At 40.2% G+C, this 23,024-nt stretch overlaps 1 protein-coding gene across 1 annotated transcript; it reads left to right on the forward strand.

Moving 5' to 3' along the window:
- The first annotated feature begins 611 nt into the window (after positions 1 to 611).
- apcdd1l (adenomatosis polyposis coli down-regulated 1-like) lies at positions 612 to 13,384 on the forward strand. The gene is made up of 4 exons (XM_031738739.2): positions 612 to 1,117; positions 10,352 to 10,535; positions 10,691 to 11,210; positions 11,966 to 13,384. Exons 1-4 carry the CDS (start codon positions 1,039 to 1,041, stop codon positions 12,728 to 12,730), a joined length of 1,548 nt encoding a protein of 515 aa, XP_031594599.1. The 5' UTR covers positions 612 to 1,038; the 3' UTR covers positions 12,731 to 13,384.
- Positions 13,385 to 23,024: the final 9,640 nt, after the last annotated feature.

The raw sequence follows: 23,024 nt of genomic DNA on the forward strand, positions 1-23,024 counted from the left end.
AATTTTAGGAAGATTTTTGGGGAAGTGGCTCAAGTTTGGTTGGAGTTATAAATGGAGAGGCACAGTAATGCTTTGCTCTTCACTGCTAACAAGGCATAAAGCAGAGATTAATCTAGACCGAATCAAAGAATGTAAAGTAGGTATACCTCAGTCTCAGCTTCACTACAGCTGTTAATGAATAGAGGCCACAGAGTGTTGTGTGTCTTAAAATATTAGCAGCTGACAGTACTGACCCACACAAACTGACTTTACTCTTTTTTTTCTCCCCAATGTCACATACTGAGGTTGCATTTCCTTGCCTGAACCTATACATTCATTTTTTATGTTGTTGTTTTACCGAGTCGTGCTGTTGCATTGTGACTGTAGTAGTAACTTCTTTTCATCCCTGCCCTTTTGCACCTTGCTCTGAAAGCTTCTCAGAGTCTTCGCTCAAGGAAGCTTGAAGCTCAATCCCCCTCCTCCACACACACACACACACACACACACACACTGAAACTTTCCCTATATCTGCCCTCCCTTCTTCCATCCCTCTCTCTCTCTCTTTACTCCCTCCTCTCAGCTCAAAACTATAAGAGCCAGACAGGAGTGCACACACATACAATCCTCCTGCTCACACGCACACACCCTCACTGCACATGCTTTGAGTGGAACAGTTTCACAGTGCTGCACTGGAGTGAGACAACGGTGTGTGATTGAGAGAGAGAGTTTATTCTCACCCCTCGTCAGCTCAAGGAAAGCACCAGTGTGGAGAAGTTGCATGAACGGATGACCTCAACAGAGGACATTTTTTATCAGATCATGGAAGCCAAGAATTGGAGCTAAAAGAAAAGAAGAAAACTTTTGCTTTTAAAAAAACAAAACAAAACACCTTTTTGGCTGAACTGGAAATTAGAATTTTGTCTGTGGGATTACTGGGAACTTCATTCATGAGCTCTTGTCATGTTGGTATCCTGCATGATTGTTTCTCGTTGACAGGAGCCATCTATGTGTTTTGGATTTCCCACGGATCACCATTTATATTCGGAACACAGTGTGTGAATGAAGGGCGCGGGAGCAGGAAACATGTCAAGCGGACGATTCAGTCACCTGTTGAGGGGTGTCTGGTTTCTGTGGCAAGGTGAGTTCAAGCACTGATTTCTGCGTAGTTAATTGGTGTAAATTTTAAATCTTGAAAAATGTTTAAGAGAAATGTTATTTTACAGTAGGCTTAAACTTACAAAGACCACGAGTCATGTGAAATTTACATTTTACACTTCAGCAGGTAATCCGGAGCTACAGATACCCACTGTAATCAAAAGTTTCACTATGAAAAGAATAAGAGACAGTAAATGTTTACTCTTGTAAGAACTAGAGCTAGAACTTTAGATTGGAGAACACATGGTCAAACAAAAAAAAGAGAGATTAAAGCTGACATCTTCATAATTATAAGGAAGTCATTACGCTATTTGTCACAATTCAAATGAAAGCTCAACATATGGATCACCACTTTGAAAAATTAAACACAAATTATGCTGATGTTAGACTTATGAATAGCCCGTCTGTGTTCCCCCTCTCCCCCTGTGAGCGTCTTCAAAGCGTTTGTGGCCACTGGACGAGTCTTCAAAAAGGGGCTCTAGCTGGTGCCTTTAAACAATGGCTCCCTAGGAGCAGAGAAGCGTGGCCCTGGAACTAATGTTGCCATTATGTTAATGGTTAGAATAACAGCAGACAGCCATTACTGACCCTACCTCAAGCTGCTGTGCCGAGCTGATGATCTATCCGCTTGGCCTCGATCATGGAAGCAAAGCATTTTGGCCATCAGGGCTGGTTAGGGTGATGGGTGGCTGGAGGCAGACAGGAGGAGGCATCTGTCTGGTGCCAGCCTTACTCTCCCCTCCCTTCAGAACCATCTCCTGCTCAATGCTTCAGTAGTAGACTGGTATCTTTGAGCTTTTTGCTTCTTCACCACTCAAGTTTGTCAGTGGGAGACCGGCAAGGTTGAGCCGTCAGCTCCACACAGGACAGTTCAAACTGTGCAGAAAACCGCTTAGAAAAGCTTTAAAGAGGAATTTATTTGGATTATGTATTTAGAACTTTTGGCAGGTGTTTTAGTATTTCTGATTTGTGCTCCTTTCCTATACTAAGTAACAGCTTAGTTCTAAAAGTTAATCTTTTGAAAAACTTTGTCCTTTACCCACACTTTGTGGAGAGATTGTCTCCACCTTTGAATGTGTAAAAGAAAAGGTGACCAAGTATAACTGAATAAAAAAAACTCCTTCAGCACATCCAGCTTGAACTGGATGATAAAATGTCTGATCCAACCCCTAATCATTTTTGTTTAAGCTACATCTTGGCTGTAGCATGTTCCACCTCTCTCCAAGTACATGAAACAGCCACCAACCAGATCTCCAGAACTATCTCCAAGCCAGGCTTTTGAATTAAGATGAAAGAATTAAAATTTCAGTTCCAAAAACATCAACGGACCATCAACTTCCCTGTCCACTATCTAAATCTTAAGTACCTTGGCTGTCCACCAAAAAAAAAAAAAGACCACAATGAATGAAGGTGCTCGTATAACGAAGAATCCTCCTCGTTGTCAGACAGCTCAAAATCCAGCGTTGGGCTTCAATCTGCTGCTGGCTTTCAGAGACTTTTGAAAAACATCGTTGAAGAAATGGTGAAGTAAGTGGATGTGTTGGCTTGAGGAGACAGCTGTTTTACGCAGTACGACATTGTGAGTGTGTGTGTGTGTGTGTGTGTGTGAGTTGTTGCTTTGTGAATAGGAGCCAGAGTTTGCTAACCGCAGTGGAACTGGCAGCAGCATCCACTGGGCAAACCCCTGTTGATCCCTTGTCTAAATAAACGAGGCCGTTGGATTAAGCAGCTTACACTGTGATGAAAAGACAACAGTAGTTGTCCTTGTGCTGCCCTGGGGACAGAAGGATACTCCTGGCCTGGAAGGCTGCGATGAGATGCTGGGGTTAAAGCCAAAAGAAGAAACGGGGACCCGGGGTTAGAATAACACACTGGACCTCATGTTCTTAGGAAAACCTCTAAATCAGCCTGACCTTCGTCTGACTTTAGTGACAAGGGTGGAAGGAAAGGAGAGGGATATTCCTGCAAAACGGCCCTGGTTGAGAAAAATCTACTTTGAATGCTGTTGTGCAAAGACAGTGCAGGGCAGCAGTACATTATCTATGCCGTAAAGACTATAATTATAAATTCAGTAATTACAGTTTTGAATGTTAGTGCCTTAACAATGAGGGCATTGACTGTGTACCAAGTTTATCAAGCTTAAAGTATGTCAATAAAACTGTCAGAATCTAAATCAATAAAGAAAGGACTAAGTTTAAAAAAGCATACCATACCATCAGCATGCGTTCAGAAGTATTGTCAACATAGATTATTTTTAGTTGCCAAATCAAGGTTTGTGTCAGCCTGCATGAGAGTCCTCTCTCACGCTTTTAAATTTTTTCTTAGACAGCCCAGAATCACACAGCATAAATGTGCTGAAGGGATAATGATAACTTACGCTGCTTTATAATAGATGTGTTAGCTCGCTGAGGGAACAGGAGGTTTGGCTGAAGGGTTAGCTTCTACCAGATGAGAACTGCAGGTCCAGGTAACACAGATGATGTTTTATGTTTATTGTTTATGTTTATTCTGTGTTTTTTTAGCAACAGGCACTGGGCACCAACACCAGCAGAAGAGTGTATTGAATAAAGTCCTCGAAGCATGATATGCAGGGATATATGAGTATCAATAGTCATTCACTGGTGTAGAACCAGAAGACAATAAATCCTTTACGGTTTAAAACAAAGACTAACAGTAAAGAAATTAGTACTTTTTTAAAAGAAAAAAGTAGAACAACTGTTGTGTCCCCTGTTGTTTTGAAATATTTACACCCCATGTTTGCGTACTCTTACCTTTTCGAATAAGATAAATAAAATCAGCTGACCATTGTTTTTGCTGAACAGTGAAAATCTTTTGAAATAGTAGATCTTTTAAGAGTAAAAAGTTATTATGCAGGTGGTTGCATCGTCTAGACTAGAAGAGGAGCTGTGAGAAAAAATAAAACCAAAAGCAGGAATATCAATCTTCGCTGCTCATTGTGCAGTATATATAGGGATATCCTGCAAAACACTGGGCAGCCAGCACACACCCCTTCATTATCAGGTGCTGCAAGCCAAAAAGCTTAGGAATCATTGGCTATTAACACCTATCCAAAATCTGGATGGCAGCTGCGTGAGTCAGGAAGCCTGAAAAAGCAGCTGTGAACTGTGAATAATGTGCAGCAGTCACCTAAATATGTGGAATGATGAGCTTCTGTAGCATTTAATGTTGCTGCTGAGAGAAAGCACACACATGCACCTCACTAATCTTGTCATTCTGGAGCACGAAGACGCCTCACCCCTCCAAACTCCACCCCTTACTGTCATGAACTTCGTTCACTTCATAAACCATTGACAGACACACAGAGAAAGAGAAGAAAATAAACAAAGACAGAAGAAAGAAAGGAGAAATCTGAAATCCATCCAGGACAAATGAGGCGTAAATATCATGGCTTTTTCATCAGGGGGAGAGAAAAGTAATCAGGTGGAGAGGAAGGAGGGCCAGGAGGGCACAGGCACTTCAGGGACAGTTTAGGGAGTTTGATCCAAAGCACAAAGAGGGATCAGAGCACAAAAAGAGAGTAAGGATGTAGTTAAAAAAAAAAAAGAAGAAGTCGGAAGATTTATTTAAAATACTGGGGGAATTGGTCCAACACTGCCTTCATGTCAACACATTATTTGGATATTTTTCCTTCACCTAGGCTGCCTCCATTTTGGCAGCTTTAGTGATTCTCTGTTAAATATTTTCAGAAGTAGCTGTGAAGAAGACAAAGACATCTCTCTCTGTGATGGACCAGCTGTGCGGTCAACTTCAACGTCATGCACTTGATTCCCCGCAAGCCCTGAATAAAAAGTGCCAGATTCTGGTTCTTGTTTTTACAGGATAGCTCCAAATAAAGACGTACATAAAGCCTTATTTTTACTGTGGCTCTGTGGACGAGACGTGAGAGAGGAGAGCGAAGGCTGCCAGACCGTAATCACAAATGCAAACAAACAAACAGAGGGCAACCCGGAGGTCTCATATAAATGGTATCCCTTCTGCAGTCTACTGTGCATCAATGTGTGCAGTGTGTTTTTTGTGAAAGCGTATGCATGTGCGTGTGTAGGGGGGGAACTGAAGGAATATATGAGCTCAAAGACAGGTAGATTACTTTGGCTGGTCATCAGTCAGATGAGGCGAACACCAGTGTTAGTGGGGATGACAGACTGACCGTCCAGACCACACGCAGCTCACAGGCTGCTGCACTGACCTCTGGTGGAAGAATTGCAAATCTACACGATGGGATCTAGAGGAATGATTGTTGCTTGTGGATTCAGCAGTGTTTTGTAAGGCTTGATGACAATTAAAAGAATCAGAGTGCATCAAGGGGTAGAGTAGGAAGGTGGCTTTAATCCTGTCATTCCAGGATTTGTCACATTCTTCTCAATAAGGGAACAGCTTTGAAGGCAATTGTTGGATTCATCTATTGGATAATAAAACAAAATGACCGGTTGTTTTGTTTTGACACTCCAGAACGTGAAGGTTAATATAAGAAATTAGCATAGAGCAGCAAAAGTCCCCTACAGAAGAACTTTTCTCCAGGTCTTGGCTTTAAAATAATTATGAAAACAATAAGGATTCTGGACGCTATCCCAGCCATAATAGGGCAAGAGGCAGGGACTAGCACAGAGAGACAGACACCTATTGAAACCTATGGGCAATTTAGAAACATCAGTTAACCTAACCCCACTAACTATATGTCTTTGGACTGTGGGAGGAAGCCAGAGTACCCAGACAGAACCCACGCACACCCTGCAAACAGAGGGGTCTGATGCAGGAGCTGAACTCAGGACCTTTTTCCTACGAGGCAACAGTGCTAACCACTGCACCATGCTGCCTTTCTGCCTAACCCGTGGAAGAAAATGGATGAATGTAAATAAAAATGCAGAAGCAGTGAGTCTCTGAATGTAGGAACCTGTAAGCTTACTTTTCTGATAAGTGATTTATCTTTAACGCTTATTATTATTTTTCTATCAGTCATAAGTCTGCATGAAACCCACATTGTATGTAGTCAGTAAAATATTCTTTCTGGATATTGTTGAATACTGTAAATTCTGATGCCTTTGAGGAAACTAGACTTTGGCTTTAGGGCTGCTATTATAATGTTCCTGAAGCATTTCTGTAAAAATGTGACAAAGAAGATTTTTTGTCACGGTTAAAGAAAGAGAAGAGGCTGATTTGGGGGGTTAAGGTGAGGACCTGGAGTTATATTTCAAAGTAATTAACTGTTTAATGAGATTAAAAAAAGAAACACTAAAATAACAGTCTAATGTCATCCAAGACGTATTAAATTATTAAATATTCTGATCAACATAGTAGTCTAAAATTGTTGAAGATTATAGAAAGCATACTATTATGAATACCTTAATGCTGGTAAATCTAGTTCTTTAGCACATGGTCACTATACATTACTCTAAATGCTATTACATGTTCTGTAATGAGAATTTCAACCTTTTAAAAAGTATTTAATACATTCAGCTACTTCCATGAGCATCAAATCCATCTTTAACCTTAAATGTAACTTTCAGGTCTCAGTCTTACATAAAGTTTTACTGGTATATGTAATGAAATCTGTTTTAAAAGATGCACTGACCACTATGCTGTGACAGGCCATATGAGTGGGAAGTTTTAGGGCCCGCTGTGGAAAAATAAATCAGTAGGAACCATTGCAGGGTAAAACTAATGCAATGTGACTGCCTGTGTAGGAAGTGAATCAAGTAAAATAGTCCCCCATCTCCTCCAAATGGAGACTGGGATTGGATATTATCATATGTATTACACCATCACCTCACTTGTGGTTGGAATAGGGCTCTTTTGTAGAAGAATACTTAAAACCCCACGATGAGCAATTTTGTTTTACTAAGCTCTGCTTTTATGAGCACTCTTTTAGTAAATGCAACCATATGCCCAACTGGAAGGAGATCCAAGAGAGGAAAAGGGACTGAATGACAAGTGACCTCAAGAAACACTCTATAGAAATGCTTTGGCAAAAATAGAAAGTCCAATATACCGGTCCAAATGACTCCACATCACATACTGGGACTCTTGTCTCTGTGTCCATTCATTGTGCTCTGTGCGAGTAACCACTTAGGCAACATGTTGCATGCAGCTACAAAGGACAGATAACACAAAACAGACCAATTGGATGACTTGTAAGGAGCCATGGAAATTAATTAATCCTGATTAGTATTTCTGCTCCGGGTTCTCCCAAAGGAGCCCAGCTGGGACTGACTGACCGGGTTTCTTCACCAGCTGCAGTGACAGGGAGCATAAACAAGCACATCACCGCATAGGGGAAATTGCAAACATGTTTCATTGCCTGTGACAGCAAAAAGAAGAATTAATCTTATCAACATACTGACAGACTGCTGAAAGGAGGAGAAATTTGCTTTGAGTTTGAGTCTGGCTTTGTGGTCGATGGATGTACAGGTCAGACTTTACGGTTGTGTGTGTGTTTATGTGTGTGAGCATCAGGTGGAAGGATGTTGGGAAACGACTGAGCAGCACACATGTCTGCGGTTGTGGTCAGTGTGTTTGGGAAGCATTCCAAGAGCGAAGGGAACAAAAAATATCCTCCATTTGACACTAACAAGGTTAATAAATGCAGATCCGTCAGCCTCCATCTTGGAGCCTTTTAAAGGAAAATCAACATCACACACTTTCCGTTCAAAAGTCCTTGAGCTTCGTTTGCTGAGCCATGGGAAAACCGAGTGGTCTGTGGGTCCTTCTAGCTGAAACTTGCACAACTTACTCCAAACTCAACTGTAGCCTCGACAGGTGATCTTCTCCCTGAAAAATGTGGGCTAAGGTTACTAATAGTAGTAAAGAGAGAATGTGACAGTTATGGGAGTAAAAGGAATAATAGAGCAAGTAAAAAGGAAAGGGAGGAAAAACTAGATGGAATACTTAAAAAGAAACTTAAAGCAAAAGTGCAATAATTTCAAATGTTTTCAGCAAAAAACTGTTGCACTTAAAAAGCACTTTCATGGATAGAGCCTGATCAGTGCTCTGTATATGGCAGTTTTACAGTTTTACTGTTTACATTCAGTGCTGCCATCTTGGATAGCTAAACCAGGGTATGTTGATTTGTTCCCACTAATATTGCCATTTCCAACTTGAGGGGGTGTCTCACAAAAAAATCCTGACTGGTAAATCAAAATTTCTGACTTATTTAGGAATGCGCCACTACTTAGCAGTCATATACACTCATTGGCCTCTTCATCAGGAACAGCAGCTCGTTAACACAAGTATCTAAACAGTTAATCACATGGCAGCAACTCAAGACATTTTGGCATGCAGACATGGTCTGGACATCCTGTTGAAGTAAGAACCGAGCAACAGAATGGGGAAGAAAAGTGATTTTGAATACTTGGAGCTATCTCTAACGTTCACAGAGCATGATAGAAAAAAGAGAAAATATCCAGTGAGCGGAGGTTCTCTGTGCGAAAATATCTTTTTGGAGTCAAAGGTCAAAGCAGAATGGCTAGACTCCTTCATGCAGACAAAAAGCCAAAAGTAACTCAAATAACTACTGACTACAACCAGGTTTTACAGAGAAGCATCTCTGAACATACAACATGTCAAACTCTGAAGCAGGTGGGCTACACCAGTCAGCTAAGAACAGAAAACTGAAACTGCAATTCACACAGGCTCACTCAAATTGAAGACTGGAAAAATGCTGCCTGGTGTGATGAGTTTTGACTTCCGCTGGGACATTTGGATGGCAGGATCTGATCTTGGCATATAACATGAAACAATGGATCTTTCCTGCTTCATATCAACATTTCAAACTGGTGGTACTGGTGTCATGGCGTGGGGACTGTTTTCTCATCACACCTTGGGCCCCTTGGCACTAATGCTACAGCCTACCTGAGCATTGTTAGGGACCATATCTGTCCCTTCATGACCACAGCATACCAGTCTATTGGCTACTTCCAGCAGAAATCACACACACAATGTCACAAAGTTAAGGCCATCACAAACTGGTTTGCTGAACATCACAATGCAGAGTCTCAAGCCAATAGAGGGGATGTGGTGGAAGAGGAGATTGACATTATGGATGATCAGCTGACATGTCTGTGGCAACTGTGCGATGCTATCATGTCAATATGAACCACAATCTCTGAGGAATGTGTCCAGAAAATGACAGCATTAGATACAAGGCTGATACCACACAGTCATTCTGTCCACACGTGACAATATTCCCCTACCAATACACTTTCACAAGTTCATTGTGTAACAGGTTACATGAAATGGTGAAAACCTAATGACGATATTTCAATTTAACAAATGAAAATGAATGCAAGTGGAAAACAGAAGATGGAGGCATCTGTGAGAACTCTTTGCTTTTTGACATTTGTTTTGGGGGGATTTAAAGCTGAAGCCATAACTTTGACACACGCAAAAGTGCGCATATTGCCCAGACAGACCCCAGAGGGCTTCCTCATGTTGCAACCATGAGGGTGCAATCAGAAAATCCTATCGCTTTGGTCTGGTTGGAAACCACACCAGAGCACTCGACCTTGTTGACAACACACGCATTGAGGTGAAATTGCAGTTAAGATTAATGGCAGACACACTGCAGATGTGCAAATGTCAGATCAATAAAATGCTATAGAGTGAATAAGGCTTTCATTTGGATTAGCTGTCAGTGTTTGGGAAAACTCAAGAACAAGAACATTCATCATCATGAGTGTTTTTCTTAAAATCATATTATCAGCAGATGTGTTTGGCTCAGTTGGCCTGCTGCTGTCGCTGACCCACCCGTTTGCATTATTGCAATTTTTGAAAAAAACAAAATATAACCATATATACAGTACAAAGACCACACACTCCCACACAAACACTTCCACGCACACCTCCTGTCTCAAAGCAAACTAAAAGCCTGTATGTTGCAGCTGCAGGCTGATTGAAGTGACAAGCCAAAATTTTAGCACTGAGACAAAGGTCCTGTTTCACAGCCATGTATGGATACATAGCACTGTCTCTCTCCTCATTGCATAGAAAATTCAACAAAACTACAATCCCGAAAGAGTTTGGACTGAACTGCAATGAGTCTAGCTTGTTTGAAATGTGAATATAACCATGAGGCTCTTAGCATTTCCATTTATTTTCTAATGACGGAGGCTGAGAGTCTTCCCCTGCTGTGGAAAGAAGCTTGTGTGTTGATCAGATGGGATAACTGTTGTTACTGATGCACTGTTTTGACTTTCCTTTCCAGCTCTGTTGGTGGTAGGAACAGGGACAAAACTTTGGGAGGTGCCAACAGGTCCATTTGCATCCTCCTCCAACTTCAGTGAGAGCCTGCAATGGGAGCCCCACTGTCAGTACTACAACATACAGGACAGAGTGAGAATCACAGCAGACATTCCACCACAACTGGATGGCACTTGGGTATCAATAAGGTACAGATTCATATAGAGCAATGATAATGACCCTCCATCTTAAAAACAAAAGCTAAATCGAGACCTGTCCCAAATAATTCAATACTTCAGAGTCATCTCTGTCATACTTAAGAAGAAAACAATTGCCTATATAATTTTTCTCCTTCTGCATTTAGATGCGAAGTTCGTCCTGGTCCAGAGTTCCTTACCCGCTCCTACACTTTCCACCCCAACCGTCACTTCCAGGCCCTGCAGCACTACTATACCGACAGCAGCTGCGAGGATCCTAGTTACTCCCTGATAGTCAGGGGAAAGATTCGTCTGCGCCAGGCCTCTTGGATCACCCATGGGGCTACTGAAGCTGAGCACCACCTCAGCAAAGTGGCCATTGTGGTTCATAGCCTTGCAGCCAAGCAGAGGTTGGCCTCCAGGCTCCCTTCAACATGCGTGGGTCTCAGCCTGGGTCGAGTGGTGCCAGGGAAGCTCTATGAGCTATACAACACCCGGGCGGGGAGGGGATGTCTGGAAGCACTAGGTTTCTCCATGATGGAGATGGGTTTGGTACGAGTGGAGACGCAATACCACAGCCATGGAGGGAAGGTCCAGGAGCTGTTCTTGGGGGATATCCACACTGACTGGACACAAAGAACTCAGTACAAACCTACTGGATACCAGCAACCACTGCAGAATGCCATGGTGAGACAGTACAGGGATTTTTTATCAATAAACATTGAAAGCAATTTGTTGTTAATTAAGATAAAGCAACACATTACAGGCTGACAAACTGTTTGTTTGTTTTCATACATCTAGGCAGTTTGGGCTTAGACCACATTATACATTAATAAAAAATAGTTTCTTCTAGGCCAAAAAGCATTTTTTAGTCTGGAAAAGCTGCTCAATTTACTCTTGAAGCAAAGCTCTCTAGGGGAAAAAAAGATTAGTCAGTGAGGCTATTAGTCAATCAACAGAAAATTTATCAGTCATTTACTGAGAAAAAATGTAAAACAGATTGTTTTCATGCCTGCAAAGCATTGCGGCTCTCAGTGTTGGATGGGGTGTTCGGACCACAAAGGAAGCCACAATATTTGGCAGGTAGCTGAAATGAAAATGTTCCACCGACAACACAGAGGTTGGCTAATGCCTATAACAGCACCTACATTTTCATTGTTGTTGTTGTTGTTTAATTGTTTTTCAGAGCTTTTCAGCTTTATTCAGTAGTACGATGAATATTAGGAAAGCAGGGAGGGACATTTGCAAAGCACATTTGCATTTTAAACCAGCACCCTTTCACCATTTGTCACTCAAACTTGCTCCATCCTTCATGAAGCATAACTTCAAGCCTAATTAAAGAGGATCAAATATCAAAGCCAATAATTATAAAATGAGAAACGGACAGCATCTATTAAAAAAAAATGCTTGGGGTCAACATCTAACATTCTTTCTTCTTGCAGCATCACATCCACCCCTGCCCTGTATGTGCTCTGGTGTACCGCTCCTCAGACCAGCGCCCCCCTGTGTTGCCCCGCAGCCCTGCAACCTATCTGTCCCTGGGAGGCCGATGGGTTAGCCAGCGCTGTGAAACCCGTCCCAATGTCCTCTTTCTTACCCGAGACTTCACCTTTGATCCCCAGCAGCACGCTTGGGAGGGCATCTACCGGCACTACTCTGACCCTGCCTGCTCTCAGCCCACTTTCACCCTGAGAGCCTCGGGCCACTATGCTCAGGGAAACCCCTCCCCCAAAATCTCAGGAGCTTCTGAGTTTGTCTTCAAGGTAACCCAGGTCAGAGCCACAGCCATGGGGGAGCCCACAGCCAAATTGCTAAACAGTACAAAGCCAGGGAAGTGTGGTCGTGCTAGAGGATGGGAGGTCGGAATAGAGCAGGACTTGACCCCCACAGACGGATGCACCGTGTTGGGTATCAAGCTGCCCCATAAAGAGTACGAGCTCTTCAAGATAGAGCTGGATCACAGGAAACACCCACTGCTGTTTATCGGCGAGAGGCCAACTGACGGGTCCAGTCCCGACCGACCGCTGAGGCGACCAACTTCCTTTCAGGCTCCCATGGTGCTTTGCAGTGGGGGAAGCACACAGGCCGCCCGCTCAGGTTTTAACAGCAAGCAAGTACAGTTAGCAGCCAGTGGGACAGAGAGGCTTCCACAGCTGGTCCTGCTGGTGTTTGGATCTGTGCTTTGCGGCTGGCTCTGTGTTTACTAGACATTGTTCGCAAATCAAACCTGTTAAACAGCTGAAGTCAGTGATGGACATTTTGTTCCTGGCAGCTGTTTTTCATTTTCCTTCCACATGATGACATGTTCATGACCACATGTGAAATAGGCAAGAAAGACATTTAGAAGATATATGCTGTCTGTAGGTTAACCTAAATGACTCACTTCATCTCCCTTTTCTAACAAATCTGTATAAAAGCCACCAATATATACAAATGCCATCGTTTCAGTATGTAAAACTTCATATATTCTTTTGAAACATGCTACCTTTGTATGATAATCAAAATGATGCTCTCATGTCACAAACTGATTTCAAATGTGGGTCTTCATTAAAATGCAAGCCAGGGCTATTTCAGTTACTTTTCACCAAGATGCAGTACAACTAATGCACTTTGTAAATAATATTTTATCAGCATACTGGTAAGAATCATAGTTTTAAAAAAATGTGGAAACAGTTACCATCACTGGTCAGGTTTTAGTGTATTGGTCTTTTTTTCTATCAACAGCCAGTCTAAACAAATTAATGAAATTAATATTTATTTTATCCATTTATACTGTGCTTTTTCATAAAAAGAAGATTTTTTGTCTAATATTTTAGTTAGTTTTGTCATTTAATATTTCCATGTCTATTAAAAGTTGCTTATCATAATATTTTTGTGAGATTCTTTTTCATCTTTCATATCATCAAGACAAAGGTTATGTGGGGTGCTCTATAAATTCAGTTTATTTTAACTAAACTTGATTTATATTACATTTCTACATTACAGAAAAAGTCATCTAAAGACACTTGATATTGCAAGGTAAAGACCTCATAATATTAGAGAAAGTAATCCAAGAATCCCCAAAGAGCAAGGACGATGGAGCAGTATGGAAAAAAACTCATGGCACGTGTCCACAGAGAGGTGTTTTTGTATGTAAGATTTCAGACAGCTTCCCAACACTGACAGTGACCGCAGATAATTGAAAGGTGTGCTCCTTCTTTGTTCGCCCACTGTGCTGCACCTAACTGGATAAAATTTTAACTTAAATGTAAAAAAATATTACAAGAAATGTGTTTCTGACAACATTTGAGGCAGGAAAATAAGGCAAGCATTCGCTGAATCTGTCTTCGTTTTAGATCAACAACAGCTATTTTTGGCTGGACAGTGTTTATTTGCATAGAGCAGCCTAGACCTCAGCGTTTTAAGACTTTGTTTGACAGGGAGAGCAGACTAAAGGGAAATGGCATGCAGCAAATGGCTGGTGGGTAGACTCAAATCAGACCGCCTGAGAAAGGACATGAGCACTCAGTACACGGGCCGCATGATTTATTGGGTAGGCAGACATCAACCTGTGAATGTGGAGCAGGCGACTCAACTTGGCACTTACAGAAAGCACTGAATGACTTGTTACATAGAGAATGGACACCTACCAATGCAACCAGGCTCAGGGACCATCTGCCACACCTAAGTAGACTTGCTGCTGAACCTCTGAGATCAGGAATGAGTGTAGCTTTTACTTCAAGCAAACAGTACAGTCAATTTAGAGTCCTGTACTGGAGAAAGTCTGTTCCAGATTTCATGCTTGTCCATCCGACATTTGTTGAGATAGGTATGCAAGTCTAAAACACAAACCTTATGGTAGTGCTATGTAATGTTAAAATCAGTGTAAGTAGGTTTCCATCCTCTGGGGACCACAAATCTGCAGATTTGCAGTCTGTCCAAAAGTTGTTAAAATATGTTAGCATGGACCAAAGTATACGATGGATGAACTGGCGCATGTAAAAAATAAAAGTTTACTTGCAGCGTTCCCAAGCTGTTATTTTATCTCAAGAAGCAAACAGAAAATTCAGGCAAGGATTAACTGAATTTGTCCTCTGGTGTTCATACTGTGGTCTGATTCAAAGCCCACGAAGTGGGTGAGCGTTTGATAGTCATATGGCTCACACATTACTCCGCAAACATTCCAGTCCAGGTCAAACTGCTGCAAACACAGAAGGATATCAGATTGGATGCACAGCCTTCAGCCAAGAAAACAGATTTTTCAGCAGCTTTGACATTAAATGAGCCAAGAGGAGCAACAGCAGGAGACAACAGAGGAATATTTATATATATAGCTCCAGATATTCAGTGTTGTGACTGAAGTCAGTGAAGCACTGGAGATGTCCTCCATTTGTAAAACCCTGACAACTGTGCCAAATGACTTCAGGCACCTCAGCTCAACATAGTGCAGAATATCATCCAAACTCATCACCAGTGTCTGGACCTTTATCTACTCAACACTTGAATTCTTCAGTTTTCTTTTTAAATGCATAATAAACAACGAGAAACTTACTTTTTTTCTTCTCTGGCTTCATCTCATATCCTCAAAGTCCAATAATCCAGATTCACCAACATCTGAATAAGAATATAATGCACTTTCAAACACTGTAAGTTAAAATCTTAATTGGCCTGTGCAGGTCTTATGAAGCAACATTCACTGCTTTTCTAGTTGTTAAACTCCCAATCAATAAAACAGTTTTTCTTTTGTTTTTGCATTCGTTCTATTAACGTTAACAGTCTTTTTTTGCAATTTGTTACACTGAAGACTCCGCACATGTACACAGGTCTATCAACACCTGCATGACAGTGATAGTGGCGGGGAAGAATTAGGCATATCTGGGTATTACGTTGTGCAAGATTCCTCACGAATAAGGTTATGAGAAAATAAAGTAGCCTGTACCACCCCTAAATTGCCAGAGGTGGTGAAAACAACATATCAAGGGGATGAACTTGTTAGCAAAGGGTTACCCATCAACACACTGACACAGAGAAACATTGTGCTTAATCTAATGTTAACTATTCTTTGTGTTTTTGGAAGTAAGATTTTCTAACTGCTAGTTTGTCTACTTTGTTCAACATCATTGTGTCCATCTTTCATTTGGTGCATTTTTAAAGCTTTTTTAGAGGGTCAATATCTTCACTGAACTTTCCCACATACAAGTAAGTATAAAACAGACCAACATACTAGGCAGTATCAAAGAGGAAGGCTAAGTCATGCACTCCATAAAAGGTATTTTCACTGTTTTGTTATTTCTGTAGAGCACTAAAAACACACAACAAAGATAAGCACAAACAAACACAAGAGTAAACCAACAAATGAAACTGAAAATAAAGCAAGGGCTGCGTAGAGATAAATAAAGGCTACTTTACATGAGTCAGCGATTAGAGCCAGTATAGAAATCTTGCACAGCATCAGCATTGCTAACCCCTTAAGTGCTTTAAATATAACCTAACAGCCAATCAGCTATGCATGAATGCATCATGTGGTTTTTGTGATCCACTACACCCTTTTACACAATATCTGTCAGTCTGTATTATAGGAAATGAGCGCCAAACATTATAGAAAATATTACTCAGCTTCAGCTAGTTCTTCAGCACACGCTTTCTGCTGTGATCCAGCTTTAAAACTGGGAACTGTTGTTAAGTACATTAAAAGGGTATTTATGAAAAAAATAAATCATAAAAGAAATACATTTATAAATGAATAATGAAGCCAAAGTGGTCATCTCCTGGAATTTAAAGAAAGAAAGAAAGAAAGAAGACTGTCTTTTTTTCCAGAGGCTGCATACTGTTCTTATTAACTCCTGCGAGGACGATGATGGCAGCTGCTAGTCCCATGAGGTCATCCTTCAGGCTTGAATGGAGAATATAGGTCTGTAACCTCCCAGAGCCATCACAAAAAAAGACCCAAAAACTGACTGAAAGAAAAAACTGGAAGCAAATGAGTGGCATTTATCTGCACAATAACATGCAGAATCTTTCATTAAAACAATTTTGAACCTAGACAAATCAAACTTTTAGGGAATCTAGGAGTAACCACACACATCAATGTGGGTTGTTGCTTGCTTTTGATGGCTGGCCTGGGGTCTGTTTGTGGTTTTTGTTAGTGCACTATGCAGTGAAGTCAAGGCAGAAAGACGTGCAAGGCCAGCCTGTTAGTAATCAGGCCCAGCAGATTATTAAATGCAATGATTGAGGAAAAGATAAGAAACAGAGCCAGCTCAGTTAGTTAGAAGAAGACTAAGAACCCTCTTAGTCACTACCTACAATTATCAGTGTTTATACATTTTACTTCAGCAGATATTTTTAGATTTTTAGAATTAGTTTATAAAGAATGTTTTCTTCTAGAGTATTGTGTAGGGGAAATGTCTGTATCCCTATCACAGAGGAAACAAAGAGACTGGCTGTTTAGGTAGAGAAAAACACTGACTTGTAACCACTGCCATCTTTTAATTAATTAAGTAATTTATATTCCTGGAGTATAGTGCAAAAAAGTCATACCAGTTATACCAAGTCAACTTGGTTAGCAAATTGCATCTACAGTGCACAGTGATATTTAATAAGAGTCTAATTTGGAACCACAAAACAAAATGTAAATAAAAAAACTGGGGCTACCAGCAACCATGCCTTTTGCATAGAACAGCTAAATTAAAAGGTTTGAGCACCATGTGACATGGCTAGCTGTTTATATCTACAGGGGGATTAAAAATATGAAGGTGATGCATTGGCAAAACAACTGCACTGAGCCAAACAAGTAAATTCTTAGTAATATTTATCCTAAAGTTATGGTTTGCCTGCACCTGTTCAGCACCTGTCAGTTTTATTAAACCAGACATGCTGGGAACAGACATCCCATCTCCATCATTAAGGCCTTGCTAATGTGCTACAATTGCAGATTTAAGTGGAATCAGAGTCAAGCGGGGTCAAGCTTCCTTCCTGAAACAACAGCCATCTGTAGGTAGAGGATGAAAGTCATTTAAAGGATGTTGCAGACAGGCATTGAGAGGTGGTCATGACATAAAACACTCTCTGAGATGTAAGGAGAGAGACTGCTTTCCTTTTGGTTTTATCTGAGCACTGGGCAAGCAGGACTTGCCTTTCTTGCCCAGATACTGTAGACAGCTGCTGCCTTCATATAATATGAACTACTACATGAAGTAAAGCTAAAGAGGCTTATTTTATCAGGCTATAAATATGTATCATTTCTTCTGTAAAGTCAGACATTAAGGTGTATGCAGCTGGGCTGGGTATTTTAACGCAAGAGTCAGTGGGGACTGGTTTGTTTTTAGAACCAATCTCGCATGGCCATTTTAGGACCTGGAGTTTTTGGCACTTCTACAGTAGCTTTATTTCTCGACTCCTTTAGGTTGCCTCTTTTCTATCAACTGTAAAGCTCACTACAGAATGAGGATACTTCATTTGTTTAATTTGCAAAACTTGGGCAAGGCTATCTTTATTTTGTTTATCAAATCTAAATTTACTGTAACAGATCTAGCAAATAGTCTCCTAAATAATGCACATATATTAATTGTCAAAATCCAAAAAGAAAAAACATGTGAAAAGTTAAATGTACACATATTTACTTTCAGAACAGTTGAGTAAGTAGTTCAGCTTAGCTTAGCAAAAAGAATAAAAATAGGGAAGAGCATTATACAGATTATTTGCTTGTAACTGAAAAGAAACTAAGTTAGGTAACCTGTTTCTTTTATTTGGCTCTCACAAGAAACTGAATACACATAGACTATTTATCAAAATGTCAAACTATTCAGTTCATACCAAAGAAAAAATTGTATTGCTTAATTTTCTAAAAGCCAACCAAGTGAAAGAAACACAAGTATTAAGGGACACAGTGGTCATGCATAAGAAAACTGGCCAAAATTCCTTCACTTGAAATTTTCCAGACTAGAAAAGATGTCCAAAAATCTGTCAGTCACCAACAAAATGTAACAATGAGCCTCTTAATTAGGGCCCAGTGTAACAGTCAAGAAAAAGTAGCCAATTTACCACCTGTGCAGTTTAGCTGTGTTCCCATGGACTTCTGCAACATAACACATGCAACGTTTTAGCTTTTTTTTAAGAAATAAATTTCTTTACTTTGCTGTTAGACTTTTTTCTGAAAAGCTGACCTTATGATTTTAAGAACGTTCCTATAGACTGTAAAAAAAAAAAAGAAATTAAAAAAGAAGAAGCAAAACAAAACAAACCCTAAGGAGTTTCCTTTCAGCTAAACCAAGTTTCCAGACCACAAACAGTTTGGTGGTTTAGTCTGACAAATGTTCTGGTAAAAGAAAGACACAGTGCTGCTTTTGGACAGAGATTCATTAGAAATACAGGAGAGGTATGTTTTTTTTTCTCCCATCTCCTGCTTTCCCATAAAAATGAACACGCACGCACACACACACACACAGATATACACACGTAATTGAGATGACATCACTGCAGTAGTATGGACGACTTCCAACCTCGCTCACTCATTCAAATTTCAGGGTCTGTTAAGAAAATCCCATTATTTCTATAAGAATATGAGCTGCAGCTGTTTCATAAAAGATATCATCAGCCATAAGTTGGCTGGCTCAGTTGAAACAAATGGGTTTCTATTGAGAAACGTGTCCTCCTGCACAACAAGGCTTTGTGTCTCTGCCCACAGCGCTGTAGCATGGGGCAGCGACTGCACTTTTCCTGCTTGATCTCATGCCAAACAAAAAGCGGGCTCCTTTTTTGTCATGACCTCATGCTCATATACTTAACCAACTTCTGAACAGATCCAGCACCTCATTCCAGCATGTAATTTTCTTTTTTTACTTTCATAAAATGAATTCTTCATCTATCACTAAAACAGTGGTGGAAGAAGTGCTCAGGCTTTTGACTTACACAAAGTCTTCTGTTCAAAATCCCATTTAAGTAACAGTGTATGTATAATATATGTTATAGTATATATGTATAAGCAGAAAAATGTGCTATGAGTAAAGATGTACACTAGTAAGTTGTGTGAGGAGTGTTGCAGTTTGAAAAATGTTCTGTACTTCAAGAGGAATACAGGAGTGTTCCCAGAAAAATGTACTTTAAGGCTCAAAAATATTTATTCTTCAGGAATACTGGCACCAGAGAGTGTTGTATATGCTATCTTAACGATCTCTTAATGAGTATGAAAAATGTATTGTTGGGACTATTTAACTGCCCTTCATACTGTTAGGCAGTTTAATATATAACTAATTTTACCAGCTTAAAAACCACCTTTAAGTAACCAATAATAGACCTACAGCTATCAAATGCAAAAGTAGGTATAAAGTAGTTTAAACTTAAATATTAAGTAAAATACAATATCTCAAGTGTGTTTAAGTGCAACTCTTTAATGTACTAGTTCAGTGTGTGCAAGCTGCATTTACCTCCATCAAGGTGGAGCTAGTTTTCACAGCTTCACTCACAATTATTTACATATTCAGTCCATAGGTTCCCTTAGAGTCCCCCAAAGAAAATCAGGTGGTTAAGCAAATTCATTATAAATTCTAGTTTTGTAATTAGAAATGGAACAATTAAAAGTGACAGCTGTCCCAAAATTGGAGGTGGTTAAGAGATGGATGGATGGATGGATGGATGGATGGATGGATGGAAAAAGACATTGCCTTCTGTGTGCAATAGTTGTTTACAAAACTTTGTGTCATATATTTTCAATAAAACCTTCAAAGGAGTTCAGTGGGGAAATCATTTCTTTGTAGAACTTCTAATAATTCAGTGAAATCCAAAATGTCATATTTTTTTAAAGTGACTTTAGCTGTAAAAAGCACAATATGTCTCTGTGAAATAATGTGGAACTGAAGTATGAAGAGACACAAGGAAATTGGAAAATAGGAAATACACAACTCTTCGCTGCTCCAGGTCACAGCAGATCCCAGGGAAAAAAGCAGAAAGAAAACCCATAATTCATTCTCCTTTGCCACATAAAATCATTACAGATGAACAGTAACTCGCAGCATCCAGTGTGAGATACATTTCTAGCATATTTGCTGCCTCTGGGACTCATTTTGACAGAAGTGTTCCCCTCTAGACTATCTGTCAGTCCCGGTGGCTTGTTAAATCGGGTCATGTTTCTGTTCTAAGGTTAAGATCACACAAATGATTGAAAGGGTGTGTGTTGGATGGATCTGCCACAGGCCAGTTCTTCCAGACTGCATCACTCACTGCCAGTTGTCCTGGATCCAACCTTTCTGCCAATTATTTTTCAGACCATTAAGGCCCCCCGAGGTCTTACAGAGACCTCTTGTAAATAGAAAATTTGCATGAAATTTGGCTTACTTATGTGCCAAGCAGCTATGCCATGAGGAGTATTTTATTTCACTCACAAAACTTTGAGAAGGAAAATAAATTAAGGACATATATAAACAAACCAAAAATGTTTCAATGTAGTAAAAGATGGACCGTTTTTATTATGCACTTTAATGGATGCGTAATGAAATTATGGCTCATAGTTAAGACCATAAAAAGAGGTGTCAGGGTGATGTATAATTAAACATTTTAGGTATTTTTCAAACTTCAAAGTGCAGGCAGGCACTGTTTTCCGTTTTCTCAGGACTCAGTGAAACAACGGTGTGCGTATGTGGGGATGGGCGGCGGGATGCAAGGCAAGCTGGTTATAGATCAATCAGAGCTTTAAAAAACCCCAAAAATAAACCTGTGGCTTTCACGAGACGTCTAGAATGAGGGTCAACGGGTTGCGTTTTTTAATGTTTAAAATGTATAATAAGAATGGACAGATCCAGACAGTTTCATATAAAATCAAAGAAGAGGGACTAATGCCTTACTTTCTTACATGTATCAAATGTTTCTTAACAGCCCTTCTGTGAACACTGTTCAGGTCGCTGGATTGTTGTTCATTTGAATGGTGAGATATACAGATGTGTGCATGATTTAGGTTTGATCTGTGTTAATGTAACTTTACCCGAATTCCTTATTAATAAGACTCTGTATGCATGAGTTGTTTTAGAAGCATATTACAGACAGTGATGGATTACTTCTGCTCAGGGTCACAGACCTTTAAAAGGTTTTTAAATACAATGAGTTTTTATCTCTTCGTCTATTTTGAATTCTATATCACTTTATATGGTTAGACCTCAGAATGGACTTCCTTTTATATGAGTCGTGAACAAACATTTCTGTGCAATTATAGGAAAGGGACACAGAGTTTTAATGAGGTCAGAAAAAAGCAAATACGCATTTATAGGAAGGATACTCATGCAGCACAGAGGAAAAGGGCTAAAGCTAATGAGGCTGAACACTAGTTGGAAGCAGGATTTGAAATGAATTTTGCACTCTTGATGCAATAATTTGACATTTTGGGAAATCCACTTACTCAGTAATACATGCCAAGATTGACACCACTCTGCATTAAATGATGATGGACTGATGGAGGCTACATCATCAGGCAACACATTAATTGGTAATAATTTAAAAAAAAAGACTGGAAAGTGAGTCGGAAATTTTGAAACCTTTGTCCAAAGGTAACAGAATCCATCTATTTCTTTCAAAGATTACAAAATAACAGATTACATCTGGTTTAATTCAGAGAAACCAGAATGTCAATGACATCATAGCTCATCTAGGTCACGATCCATCACAGTTCACGGGTTATTATGACGTGTGAAGTACAAAAAGAAAGTGATTGGTTTCTTGTCACTGGCTGGCCGTATTGCACAGAGTGGACAGAGTAATGCCACTCATATTGAAAATACTAAATGTGACCTTGACCTTTAGTAAAATTTTAGTGAAAACCAATTAGGTGATTACTGTATGCATGTTTCATTAAATTCTGACCATTACTCATTATTATCATTACCATTGGACAAGGACCAGTTGTGAATGTGAACAGACAGAATAACAGATGCCTCACCATGAGTATGAGCTCCTCAGGCCTGGATGTGGATGGGCTAAAAACATCATGTTCAGATGAAAAGCTGTGGTTCTGAAAGGGTTACACATTCGGTTTCTTGGCCAAATGAATTACTTGAATATCTGTTGGGTACCTGGTAATCTTACAGTTGTTGCCTCTGACCTTTTCTTCAGGTAAGTAGCAGACCTTGTAATTTTAATCCTTTCAGCATTTTTAAAACATCCCTACACGATTTACCTTGGGAATAGATTATTTCCCAACTTAAATGAAAAATTGTGAATTAATATTGGTTGGTTTCCACTATTGAGCCTGAAGCTGCGCATTGCTGTGGCCAAACCAAACAGCTGAGGAGCTACTGGGCTCAGGTGAACACATGGGGTTTCTTGACACAAACCCGGCTGCGCTGCATCCATCCACAACGTGCAGACAGAAAAACTGTCTAGTTGTTACCGATACAATAACACGGGATGAATCACCCCGGATTTTATTTTACTCCACACCACAGCAGCAGCAGCAGCAGCAGAAATCCGAGGGGTAATTAATTTCCCTGCAGCTATATATGTTAACACTCTTATCCCACTGCAAATTGTGGTGGTGCC

This window comes from Oreochromis aureus, linkage group 5 (assembly GCF_013358895.1).
Source record: "Oreochromis aureus strain Israel breed Guangdong linkage group 5, ZZ_aureus, whole genome shotgun sequence".
NCBI classification, from domain to species: domain Eukaryota; kingdom Metazoa; phylum Chordata; class Actinopteri; order Cichliformes; family Cichlidae; genus Oreochromis; species Oreochromis aureus.

What these genes read in the sequence shown, in the direction of transcription:
- apcdd1l (XM_031738739.2), top strand. Translation starts at nt 1,039, where the DNA reads ATGAAGGGCGCGGGAGCAGGAAACATGTCAAGCGGACGATTCAGTCAC. An exon ending in GGCACTTGGGTATCAATAAG is followed by an intron (nt 10,536 to 10,690) that starts GTACAGATTCAT and finishes TTCTGCATTTAG; the next exon opens with ATGCGAAGTTCGTCCTGGTC. An exon ending in AACCACTGCAGAATGCCATG is followed by an intron (nt 11,211 to 11,965) that starts GTGAGACAGTAC and finishes TTCTTCTTGCAG; the next exon opens with CATCACATCCACCCCTGCCC.